General features: G+C 37.1%; 1 protein-coding gene across 1 annotated transcript in view; it reads left to right on the forward strand.

Moving 5' to 3' along the window:
* Positions 1-13,678, forward strand: part of LOC113008222 (ephrin type-A receptor 6-like) — a 182,410-nt gene that overhangs the window by 85,872 nt on the left and 82,860 nt on the right. The window contains exons 4-5 of the mRNA XM_080290340.1: positions 2,349-2,504; positions 7,888-8,223. Coding sequence (XP_080146466.1) covers positions 2,349-2,504; positions 7,888-8,223 — 492 coding nt within the window. The remainder of the gene's footprint in view (positions 1-2,348; positions 2,505-7,887; positions 8,224-13,678) is intronic.

Here is a 13,678-nt window from a genome sequence, read left to right on the forward strand (position 1 = left end):
GCAGACTCGTTTTACAACAACAACTGTATAGTTGGTTTAGCAAATCGCTGCTTTAAGCCATGTCTGCACAGCACATGTCTGATCTAACAGATATGTTCCTTTTTTTATTAATCCATACATACATACCAAACTACTCCGCCCCTAAATGCAAGCCGTATTTTATTTATATCCTTCAAGTCTTTCCCTGAATTTTACAAGCATATCTACAAAATTTCAGCAAGTAGCTTAATTAACTCTAAGTGCTTCCAGAATAGCTTAATATAATGCAAAACAATGTAATTTTATTTTGAAAAGACCTCTGTTCGTTTCACTCCGTTGAGTTTTCCTGACAGACTTTGGTTCATTTCCCACCCCTGTGATTACGTGCTCCGCTCCGATTATTCTCACCTGAGTTCAATCATCCAATCAATCATCACTGTGAGTATGTACACCCCCCCTGCTTCTCTTTGTTCCTTAACAGATTGGCTTTTTACTCACAGCAGTTAAGCTTTCAAGTCATTCCTGTACCTCTTGTTTGGATGTTTTTTCATTAGTTTCCTCATGTGTCACTTCTTGCCTGTTTGTTGTATTTTTTACCTCCCTCATACCTGGAATGTTTGGCACACTCACTGACCTCCTGTGAATGACTCCTTGGCTCACAATAAAGCTTAGCTTTGGGAGGAAAGTTTGTTTGTTTTTTTTGTTTTTTTACATATCTCTAGTGTGCAGTTCTGTGTTGCATTTTAAAAAGTTTTTACTTGTTGGTGTAAATAAATGGCTTATAAAATATTAACACACATTTCATCTGCTCAGTTGCTGTTTATGATATTCTAAATATTTCTTTTTCACTGCATCAGACATTTTGAACTGTCATGGTAGGAAAAAACACTAATTTCACTGCCGACTTAGTTATGGCTCTTTTCTATTGAAAGTTCTGAGTAAGCCCTGACAATGTCAAAGTGAGTCAGCATTAACAATAAGTCAAAAGGAAACAGCTAAATGGAATTCAGGTATTCAGTAATCACACTATTTAAACCCTGTAACAGTGGCATGTCAAAATGCCTTCTGTCAAAAAGACCTATTGGACATGATTTCTTATAATCGTCATAATTTTTTGAAAATTGTTCAAGGCAACGTTAAATGGAGTAAAAGATTTATCAGTAGATATGCTGCTTTGTAGTTTGTACTGCTTAGTCTGCTGTGATATAAGGAACAGTATTTATTTGGAAATGGAAAAAAAATCCTTATGTCTTTCAGAAAAGCCTTAGAAAGTCAGATGAGTTAGAATAAAGACCAACAAAGCCCATATAGGGAGAAGGCTGTGATGGATGTGACTCAGGCGCTGGACTTTGACCTAGTGGACTGAGCTTCTTGAGCCACGTGAAACCAGAAGACAGAGCTGACCTGTCAATAGATGTAGTTTGTTCATTTTCACTTGTGTGTGTGTACATTTATTCATGTTTTAACAGATGCACTTACGTTTAAGAAGAGATTGTGGTTTGAAATAAAATAGGACAATTTTGCAAGACCCTAATTCACCAAAGACACCAGATGTTAAAACTGCAGAGATAAACTGCTCCCTTGTGTTCTGTCTTCACAAATTAAGCCAGTGCTTAACAAAACATATTAACAGTTGTTGTATTCTGTTGTTTCCATGTGTTTTTGGCGGCTAAATATTCAGAAAAGTTTTTGCGCAGCTATCACACATTTATTGGTTTTAGTACAACTGTGGTTCCTTTCTAACTTGAAGACATTTCTGTGTTTTGATTGAAGCCATTGGAAATTCAAAACTAGTTGTGTGACAGGTGATACAACTGACTATTTTCTTTTTTTTTTCTTTTTTTCTTTCTATTTTCTTTCTTTCTTTTGTTTCATCACCTTTCCCTAAGCTTGAACTATTTATTGGGAATTAAATGCGGGCAATAAAACTAACGTTGGTATTATGTTTTGATAATCAATACCCTTGGTTTTAATCCATTTTTGTTATTCCGAAAAGGAAACAAAAACGTGGGAATTTTTGTGTTACAAGTGTTGTCAGAGTTAGAGATGATTTCAATGTTTCTTTCTATCTTTGTTTTTGTGGAAAATAAAAAATCATACTTTTTAATACTTTGAGTAAATAATCCTAAACCCAAAGCAGATGGTCTCCCTGTTTCACTGTTTAAATAGAAAACATGAGTTTCATGAATCTATTTAAAGTCTGAATTTCTGATGGATTGCAGCATAAACTGTCTCCCTTCAGGGCCTCTTTCTTTGCATAATATTATCGAGCTATGTGATGTTTGCATGAAATATTTCTACCTGTACGTCTATATGAAGGTCTGGCTGTGCACTTACAGACTGCCACATTGTGTGTCTGTCATCCTCAGCATGTCGTCCAGGCTTCTACAAGGCATATGCTGGAAACATTAAATGTTCAAAGTGCCCTCCGCATAGTTTCAGCTATGGAGAAGCATCTGCTATCTGCCGCTGTGAGAAAGGCTTCTTCAGGGCTGAGAAAGATCCTCCAACTATGGCTTGTACACGTGAGTACACCAGAAAAAAAAGGGTTTTAAGCACGATCGTCACACCGTGTGCTTTGACAATCAGATTAACACCTTCCGTCTTTAACTTCACAGGCAGATGGCACAAATGTTTATGAGTTAGAAATGAAAATATAAAATGCATTCCAGTGAATTTATTAACAGAACAATGATAACGTTAAAGACTTGAGCTCACTTTACTGCACAACACATTTTAGTCATTCATCTAGAAAGGTGGATGTGATGAAAATCAATCCACTATCTAAAAGATGTGACCAGAGAAATTTGGATGTGTGCAGGTGCACAAACTACATCATGTGACTGAAGGGCAGCCTGGTTTATAGACAATCTGATAATGGCAGGGTAATGTTACAATGACTAGTATATACATAATGCTACAGCAGTGTTTGACGTTCATACAGTATACTTAATTTGAAAAACTGGTAAAAAGAGTAATTTCCTCCCATTGCTAGGAGGTTGCCAGGCACGTGTGGTTCAGCTTTTTTGGGCATAAATTAGTTGTTATTGTTATAAAATTAAAATGATTGGTTGCTTTCATATTGTGTGGTAGGGGCATAAACTCTCGGTAGAAAGGTACAGGTAATTTGAGCTTGTTGCTAGGTGATTACCAGGCAGTATGATGGCATCATAATATATTATGCATAATCCAAGTTTTATATAATTAATCCTTTCTGAATATAAATGAGATATTAATTTTGTGAAATAAAAATAACATAATGATTTATGTTATGCTGTAAGTTCATAAAGGTTCATTTTAGTCCATTGTCAGGTGGGTGCTAGGAAACATGCTGACATCATAATTTCTGTTACAGATAAGAACCTTTGGCTGTACCTGTGTGCCATGTTTAGTTGCTCAAGTTCTGACGGTGTAGTGGGAGTTCTTGGATAAAGAAATAAACACACAGACAGAGCTTTTGTATGGTAAATTTAAAAAAAAAAAGAAGAAGAAGAAAGAGGTATTTTAAGGTATTGTGTTTGATTTGGCATTGATGCCCTTTCTGATACAACCCTCCCAGACTTGTGGCTAACACTACTGGGTTTGTAGCTTGTCCAGAATCAAACCCAGGATCTTTTGCATGTTGCTGGAATTGTGTTAACACTATAGCATGGATTCATTTCATATAGTATAATAAGATGACTAAAAAATTAAACTTTTCACAATTGTGAGCTGCTGAAAACATGCTGAAGATGTGCAAAAGCAAGCTGGCTAAAGGCATTACCTCCTACCTTGGACATGAGTCATTAGACATAATAGCCGCATGTATAACTGCAGTGATGTTAGTCAACCTTTTTGATGTGATCAGACTTATGGGAGAACTGACAGCTGTAATCACCATCACCATAAATAGAGAGAGAGAAATAGTCATGTTATCATTTTGTCTGGTTAAACTTGAATCAATTCATTGTACATTCACATTAAATATTTCTATACTTGTCTATGCCAGACAGTCTGGTAAGTTATTACTTTGTCTATAGAGCTGGTGGATTACTCCAGTGTTCTCAGAGAATTTGCTGTGGCCGTAAATCCAGTCTCGTCTTTAGGACTTATCTGGTGTGAAACGGAACATTAGAGAGTCTCTGGATGAATTACATGGCTTTTGTTCAGCTGCCTCGTCTTCATTGATGATTCACTGACTGTCATTACGACTTCATATTTGCATTAAATTACAGTTTAACCGGACTAATTCTCCTTTAATTAAAAAGCCATTTAGCTGTCACTGAGATAGACGGGGGCCATGTCTGAGAGCTCTCCAGGGTGGAAGAGTGTATTTGTCTTTTACAGAAAGACAAAGCCAAGTCATTGTGGAGATGCTGTTAGTTTAGATTGTCCTGCAGGATGCAATATTTGCAGGGGAAATCCTCAAAAAGGCTTCAGCTCTTCCTTTGATGTTTTTTTGTCAAATTTTAGGCCCAGATGATTCAATATATACATTTAAACCTGAAAGCATTTCAGTCTGGGGTCTTTTATTTGTCTGACAACTACTTGAAAACTTATCTTACCTGCAGTTACCGACACTTTCCAAGTCCTAAAAGCATGAGCTAATCAAACAAGTGATGAGCTCTAGCTTCTTAAACTCCAAGATCTGAACAAATGACTCCGGTGGCATATTTGTATTTACAGCATTTATTGACTACATTGACAAGGTAAGTTTGATTTGCTCGAAAACAAAAAAGCATATTGTTAAATCTTTACTACTACACTTACTAAAGACAACTAGACACCTTCCTCAGTATACAACGTTGTAATTTAGTGCCTTGTTCAATGGTTTGTCAACTGTTGTTAATTTGTTTTTAACAGTATTTCCACTCCAAGTACAAACACAGCGTAAAAGGGCCTTGTGTGGGAGTGACAAACTTGCAACCTAAGAGGAGTAGGCTGGTGTACCACATCTACTTTTACAATCTGTGAGCTGTGTTTACTCACATAATGCATTTTAATCAGGGGCGTGTAGGCCAAAACATAAACTGTTTGCTTGACGTTGAAGACAATAGAGATTAAAGACCGAGGGCCTTAGAGGAAGACAACGTTAGAGAGGAAGAAAGAGAAGATAGAACAGGAGGGGAAGATAAAGGAGAGGGAAAAGTGTAAAGGCTGGATGGAGTAGACAGTGAAGAGAGAAAGGAAGGAGGTGGTGATACCAATCTCCCCTTAGAATAGGAGTTGATTGATGGCAGTGGGGTTGCTCTGCAGGAGGGGAGGTGGGTGGATTCTCCTCGATGCAGAGAATAGAGAAGGTGAGATAATGGCCGATAGAGGCAGAGAGAGATAAAGGGAGAGAATGGACACACGCTGACAGAAGTGGAGGAGCAGTAGGAGGAGCTTTCCTGTCTGCTGAGATTTTAGCAACGGTGGGGAGAGAGGGATGGTGGAAGAGAGGGAAACATCCCATTGTCCTGGCAGACAGTGAGCTTGGCAGGACGGGAGTGTTCAAATCCCCCAGGCCTTTTAACTCCACCCTGTTGACAGCTGGCTGCCTGCTATTGCACAATGCTTACCCTGACACACAAACACGCGCATCCAGGGAGCACAAGACCTTAGCAAAGTGAAATGTGAGGGAGGTAGTTAGGCTGTTTACTGCACAGGTGAGGATTGCATTATAAGAGTCAGTACAGCAGGACTTTAAGATATGTGTGTGAAACATTTATGAAATAGAAAAACATTTAGTGTTAAGGTTTTAGACGAAACACTAGTTGACGCAAATGCAAAATACTCAGTTTAATACTCAGGTTTGTTTTATCTGCAGAGGTGGATCCTAGATCAGTAGAGTGGATTGACTACAGGAGGCTGACGCTGGAGGAGACGGTGGATAGTGGCAGGCAGGGTGTGTAGCTGGAGGTGGTTGGTAGCTGATGCTGGAGTTTCAGATGGAGAGTGGCGGGCAGAGTCAAAGCCGAGGATAGATTGTAAAAGATCGGGGTTAACTGGTTGCTGGTTGGCACAAACTGGAGGTTGGGAGAACAAAGACAACGTGTAATTAGTTAACTAGAGTTTCAACAAGGAGCCTGAATGCCATCTACTGCAGTAATTTATTTGACAGTCTGGCAAGGGGTGGATGACAAATATATATATACTGTAGGTGGTTGATTGAATAATGACACACGTGTATCATCTGTCTCGGTGGAGAGTCACGCCTCCAGGGATTCACAGGGAGACAAGACATACACAAACAGAGGGACAGAAAAAAAGGAAAGGGAGTGAGGGAAACACAAGGCAATAGAAAGCCAGTACTAAAAGCATGAGAGGACTATGACATTCAGAGCATTCTTTCACCTGCTTTTGACCTCAGATGGCAGTTTTGGGTGATGTTTCTTATACAGGTATAGGAAGACATTCTAACTCTGGTGTGCACAACTTACATTTGGTTCTTACTATCGAAATAGTACAATGCACAGCTTGGCTACTTGGAAGGACTGCATGATTGAATTAACTATTTCCAAATTCAGACACATAATAAGATTTAGGTGATTGCACCTGCAGCATCATTGTTAAACATAGCACCATATCAGGACTGGTGATAGAATGCAGTCTCTAGTGTCTAGACTGCAGCTGATGGAAACTCTGTTTGCCTGTATAACTTGGTTGGGTGGTGTGAAATTGTGTGACTATGGGTCTGAAACACAAAATGAAAGAATTGCAGATATATTAGCAACAGTTTGTCTAAAAGATATAATTAAAAGAAAGCACGCTCAAAAATTATTTGGCAGAAACAGTGATATTAGAATTGTGTATTTAGGGACATAAACTAACTGCTGGGCACGTAAGCCCTTTATTTAATAAACCTGATTATTCTGCTGTAGACTAACAATGAATTTTGTTATTTAATTTAATCTTGATATAGTAAACTGTGAGATTTTATAATTAAACACAGCAAACATCAGCTAAACATATCTTGGTTGTGCTTTCTACTAATAATAATATGGAAAAATGTGGTAACAGTCATGTACTAATGGTGGAAACATGTCATTAATATGGAAATAGCAAGTTATTACCAGCTTAATATCAAAGTAATAACAAAGTATTATCTTACATATATATGATATAGGTATAATAATGAGGAACAAAAAACATATGCCTATGAGGCAGTACCAATTCATAATATTATAATATAGTATTAGAAGTCAAACAAACTGGATCAAAGTTGTATTTTACAACAGAATCAATGTAAATATGTAATATTTTATATAAAGTTTATATAATGTGTGTGTGTGTGTGTGTGTGTGTGTGTGTGTGTGTGTGTGTGTGTGTGTGTGTGTGTGTATATATATATTGTTATAAACACCTAGTAATATGATAGTAATATTTATGTATTTACATTTTTATATACTGACTTATGGTAGTATCCACTTGACAATAAGGTAATCTTAGCTGATGCTTTAATGCTATAATATAATGCTATAATTAATCCAACCCTATGCCTTCAGCATTCCTCTCTGTTAAACGGTAACAATTTAAATCCTATTTTGATGCTGTGGATTATTAACTGTAAAAACCTGAAGAACTTTATTGTAGTCTAAGAAGTTTGGAAAGAAATTGACTAGACTTCTTTAAGTTGTCTTCTTTAAGAAGTCCAGTCACGTTTCTTTCCATGACCTGGATGAGTAGGAACCTACACAGATAACTTTCTTTGTAATAACCAGGAATCAGGCCTGCAAGGTGCAAAATCCCCTCTAACTCTAATTCCAAACTTTAAGTTATGTGAGGATCACCAGGAAACAACTGTGGTTAAATTCCTGCTTGTTTCCACATTATTATGCTACTCTTACAACACTATTACTGAGCTGTAACAGAAAGTGCTACCCATGTTTCATTTGAAATATAATTTTAAATTCTTTTATCAGTTTATCAGTTTTTGCTCTTTTGTAGGCCCTCCATCCCGTCCACGAAATCTGATGTTTAACCTGAACGACACCTGCCTGCTGCTGGAGTGGTCGCCCCCTAGCGACACAGGAGGTCGCAGGGACCTAACCTACAACGTCCAGTGTAAACGTTGCGGCCCAGAGCCCGACCACTGCCAGCTGTGTGAAGACGAGCTTCGCTTCTTGCCAGGACCGTTAGGCCTGACCAACGCCACTGTCACTGTCGTGGATTTTTCCGCACACGCCAACTACACCTTTGAGATTGAGTCGCTTAATGGTGTGTCAGACATGAGCTCGTTCCCTCGACAGGTGGCCATCATCACCGTCAGCACTGATCAGGGTGGTGAGTACTATTATTTTCATTGAGTGTGTTACTTAAGCACAAGTCCTATAAAATGTAGGATTCTGCTTTGCTGGTTAAAAAATACATAAAGATAACTAAGATAAATTTAATCTTTCCTAATATACCTAATCATATCAGCAGAAAAAGTTTATGATAACATGAAAACTTCTTGGTATTTTCACACTACCTTACACCTCAAGTTGTTCCCAAATACATTGTGCACGACTCTGTGTATGCGTAAGATTATAAATGAAATCTGCAGTGATAATCTAATTAGCAACAAATTAATCACCTCCTCTGTGCGGCTTTATGTGGTTAGAAATGTATTGGTTCTCCCCAGTATCATGCTACATGTGTTAACTCAATAACTCAAAGATTAACCTGATTTTTGTGAAAATTTTCAGTAGTTAAACTATGAGTAAGTGAAAAACTCATTAGTTTTTGGCAGAAGTATAATCGCCGTAAGACAAGAATATTTCATGTTTGTTTTCATAACTTTTGACGCCCAGAGGATTTGTTCATTTAAAAGGTATTTATGGAACTGTGAGGAGATCATCCCCTGTTTTTAAAGGTACTCCGTGACCTCTACCAGCATTATAGCGCAATACTTGTATGACTGGTTTGCTGTTGATAAATCCACATGACTCTGTGCTAGTGGCTGCCAATGGCTTCTTGCCATCTTATCCTACTTAACGGTAGAAGTAATGTACCAAACATGTACCGATATGCCAGCAAAGGCAGGAAAGAACAAAATTAGCTCTGGAAATCTGTTTACGTTGTAATATAAACAGCTTTTTGTTTGTCTACTCGTCATGGCTCTTTTTTTTTCAACCCTAATGCAAATGTCACCGACAGTGTTTTTTCCAGGAAAGGATTTTCATTAGTTTAAGGTTATTCCTATTATAATTTGCAAATCTTCAATACTGAATACTGTATGTGATTGAACGTGAGTCGTATTTCAGAGAAACCTCCGCTCACAGTTTGATGGCATTTCATTAATAGAAGGTAAAATAATTTAACATGGGGCAAAATCATTGGTTACGACTGTTCCTCACAGAGTTTCTCACTCCATCTTTGAGCTTTGAGATTTTGCCACAGAACAAAATCTGAAAAATTATATATTCCAATATGCCAATCAGAATGATTATGTACTGTGGAGCTGTGATCAAGAAAGTTTGTTCTGAGTACACAGCTTTACAACAGTCATTAGTTTATTGTGTTACTGGGGCCTTGTTAGAGATTTGTGAGAATGGCCTTGTGAAAGTTAATATTCAATACTTTGATCATTTGTTGCTTTTTGATGCAGTTAGTAAGGTGAGACAGGCCTGGCGTTATGACAGTAAGGTAATTGTCCTTCTAATATTTGTAGGTTTGCACCCTCAAACACTGCTGTAAATGATGGCAGAGGTCCAAGTTGTTATTGTATTTACCTGTTTTCCCCAAATAAAGGGGCTGAAAGGCCCATTATATCTTTGGGACATCCTCTGGTGTATAGCATGCTTATGCTTTTAATTTTTGATTTGCAAACACTGTGTTTTCTGTTTTCTGCCTCCTCCCTTGACTATTTTCCTCACCCTGTTTTGTCTTGATGGTTGTTTCCTTCTCTCCCTCCGGTTTCCTATATTCAAGCATGCTTGTTTTTTGCTTCTTTGTTCTCTCCTCTTTCTTTCTCTCCTTCCCTCCTTTCTGCCGCTGCTAAGGGAGGCTGGGAGAAATACATTTTCTCATAGAGCCAAAACACATTAAATGCATTATTCTGTGTCACTGGGGACAACTCTATCCTTTACCGGCACCTCAATGTTACACGCAGCCTTTTTATTTCATTAAGATGCCCAGTTTAGCACATAGTTGTGGCAGGTCCCTGGGCTGTGCACAAGACCTATTTCAACACTAACGTACACAGCTGCAGCTATTTAAAATGCTCAAGGGAAAAGGTAGATTTATGGCCCTCGGCCACTGATAAGCAGAGTGATGATGTATTTTACCACTATCTCCTTGACAGAAACTAGAGTTTGGTCAGAGAGTCAATAGTCTGTGTCATTTATTTTAATGGTAAACATGGTTATTGATTACATTGGTAGTTGTAGTTTTAATACCACAGTGTCCCATCCAACCCACGGATGCAGCAGGTGTCATGTTATCAGTAACACCAAGTAATGAATGGACAAATCTTTCCAACTTTGTTTTTCGGATATAAGCTCATAAGCTCATATAAGCAGATCAGTACTACCGGATGAAAGTAATAAACCTCAGGTTTACTTGAGGCATATGACCAATGCTGGGGAATGGAGTAGTGTTTTCATAATGTTGGTTCTCCCTCTGTGCTTGCCACTGTTGGACAAGCCTGTTTAGACCCACTGGAAAAACGTGTACTCAACATCGTATGTACATAAACTGTTTCCCCAGATGCCAAAGAATACAACAGACTGCTCTGGGATTCAACAGGTTTGTTCTTGTATTAGTGTCACATACAGTGTTTGATTGTCTGATTCCTGGTTAAGTTTAGCCAAAATGATTGCTGTTTTGTTTTGCTTGGGTTTGTTTTTTTTTCTAATTATTAAAGATTGCTTTAAAGGTTTTAATTTTATGATCTTTATACTGTTTGTATGACTTTTAAGTATCTAGAACTGTGAGTAAAAGGAGAGTAGACATTTTCATCATTTTCATACTTGCATACCAGAAGGTGTAATATCTTCTTTTCACACCTCAGCAAGAATAGAAGTGATGCAAGATGATTCATGAGCACAATTGCACAAAGCAATAGCCCACACACTGCCTAAGATTATTCTTAGATTATTCTTGCATCGTTTTTTAATATTTTTAAAAAGAAAGTTTGAAATCTATATTTTACTGTAATGCTGAATAGGTTTAACCCTTTAAGACCTACCATAGAACCAAGTCCGCCAGAGTTATCTTTATATTTTTACATGCTGTAGTGTCATTTTTGGGAGCATTTTAAGTTGCTATACATCAATATAACTGTTATAGCCCAAATTTTAATAATATGTATGCATCAAGTCTAATTACATAAATTGCAACAAAGTGCAATAAACTAAAAAAAAATTGAAAATCGTTTTTGTTTTTTTACATATATGTCTAGTTAGAGAAATTTAAGGGGTTTGTCCGTCAAAACTGTAAATACAAAAAAGTTGCACAAAATAGTTTCTAACAACAGGAAATTTATTTTGAGTGTCTTCATAGTTTTATTTTTGAGATACACCAATTTTTATGTCCTGAAGGAAAAACGAAAATAAATATTATAATGCAAATTTGCAAAAAAGACAGCATGTGCATCAAAATAAACTATTTCCAGCAGTGCAATTTGAGTTCTAAGCATCCCAGAAACTATTCAGAAAGGCATGAAGTCAAACATGACTTTTTAAAAACACCAGTACAGGCTTATAAGGCCCCAAAGGTAAAAAAAAAAAAAAAAAAATACATTTTCCGCGAAAATGACGTCACGTCCGGTTTCGGCCAGGTAATGGTGGACACACGATAGCTCGCACTGATGTCTATTCCAACATGTGCTTTTTATGCTGTTTTTGCAAAGCCATATGTGGAAGGAAACCGTGACCCAGGACAAGCTGATGGCATAAGATGTAAGTACAACTCCTCCAGTTTCATGTGCCAAAAAAAAATCATTGTGCTAGCTTACCTGGTTCTGGTTCTACAGCGATTTAAAAATAGCTATGCAAAACGGAGCGTGCCCGTCCCGACCGGTTTTAAAGGGTTATGGATGTTAAATACATTTTTTGTTTGTTTTTGTTTTGTTTTTTAAAAATATCTTAGAAAATTGAAACCACTCATGCAAACAATATGTTTGACCAAATATTTAGATATATCATTGGTTCCAATTGCTAAATAAATGCCCTGGAAAAGTTATCTAAAATGATTTGGCCTAATCCTCAATTTAGTTTCTCAAACTGAATCCAAAAAAATGTGCATTTGTAGATACTCGCTGAAGCAAAGTAAGGGGATTTCTTACATTTAAAATACAATTTCCTTAAAGATAATGTGATGGTGGTGGAATAGTTGGTGGTTAGAATATTGAGAAGGGACTAGGTAATGTATCTATTCTTATACTTCCACACTATTGCTTCAATTTAGTGAAAAGGACAGTAATACTTGGTCTTTTTGTCATGTTTACATGAAGATTCCTTTCAAAATCTATCATCTAAATCATGTAAAACTGATATCTCTGCACTTGTAGTACAAGAATACTCAGTAATTACAAGAAATTCCTCAACTAAGGTGATGCACTGTGAAACCAAGTGTTACATTTGTGGAGCCTTTAAATAGAAGGGCCCTTAGTATTTGATTTCTTCTGCACATAAGTTATGCTGCTTTTTTTGAACCAAAGAACATGTGTCCAGTGTTTACCGTATGCCATACACAGAGAAGACCTACAATAGGACACCTGAAGAGAAATTGGGTTAATCTGCAAGGCACGTTGATTAAGACTGGCAATTATCTCAAAGTCAGCAATGGAAAAACTGCAGAGGCTTTTGACAAAGTTGAAAGAGTGCACACGGTCAGCGTATGCATTCAAGTTGAAAGATAACCATACCTTCTTAAGAATATGAAAAGTTGCAAGCGGCAGTGATATGCATACATGCTTTTGCACATATGCTTCCCCTGACTCATCCACCTAAACCTCAGTGTGATGGGCTTGTTTGGAAAGGTGCACAGAAAATTCCAACACCATTAGCATAGAGTTGCCATCAGCAGAATTGAGTGAGCCATGTAAATTTCTGTGTGTTGTGGGGAATATCAAGAGTCCGCTGTAATAATTTACTCTGGCCATAAATAGATTAGACTTTGTCATTAAAATGCTGATGGCCGTTTTGGTAAATGCCTTGTGCCAGTGAAGTTAGTGTATGATTTGTTGTGCTTATGAGGAGCTGCTTTGCGAAAACGCGCACACAGACTCACACATACACATGCACAATGGCATAAATACATTTAAATACTGTACACATGTGGGAGGGAAATGGAGAAACTATATAGGCCTATGATAATTTCCTGTCAGGCTTAGCCTTTTCAATATTTAGTAAATGATTTAGTGAAGCTAATCTGATATATGCACTCCCATAAGTCTTTGTAACTCACACACAGGCACTGGAGAATCTTGGAAAATTACAACTACCTTTCAAAAAAAACTCAGAGAAATGTATCAAATTTAAATAAAAGAAGAACACAATGATTTACAAATAATGTAAAGCTTTTCGTTTAAATACAAAAAGATAATTTAAAGGTTATTTTTCATTGAAAATGTTATGAAAAATAACAAAAAAATATGGATTTGTTTTTAATGAACACTTCTTTTAAATTTGGAACAACAATTTTGAAAAAGACTGGAAGGAAGGTTTTCCGTCCCAAAAGTTTTTCACTAGTAAATATGAGGCAGGAATTCTGTAAAAGACTGCTTGAACAAGGAGCCTAACCATTCACAGAT

Source organism: Astatotilapia calliptera, chromosome 16 (genome assembly GCF_964374335.1).
Source record: "Astatotilapia calliptera chromosome 16, fAstCal68.1, whole genome shotgun sequence".
NCBI classification, from domain to species: Eukaryota; Metazoa; Chordata; class Actinopteri; order Cichliformes; family Cichlidae; genus Astatotilapia; species Astatotilapia calliptera.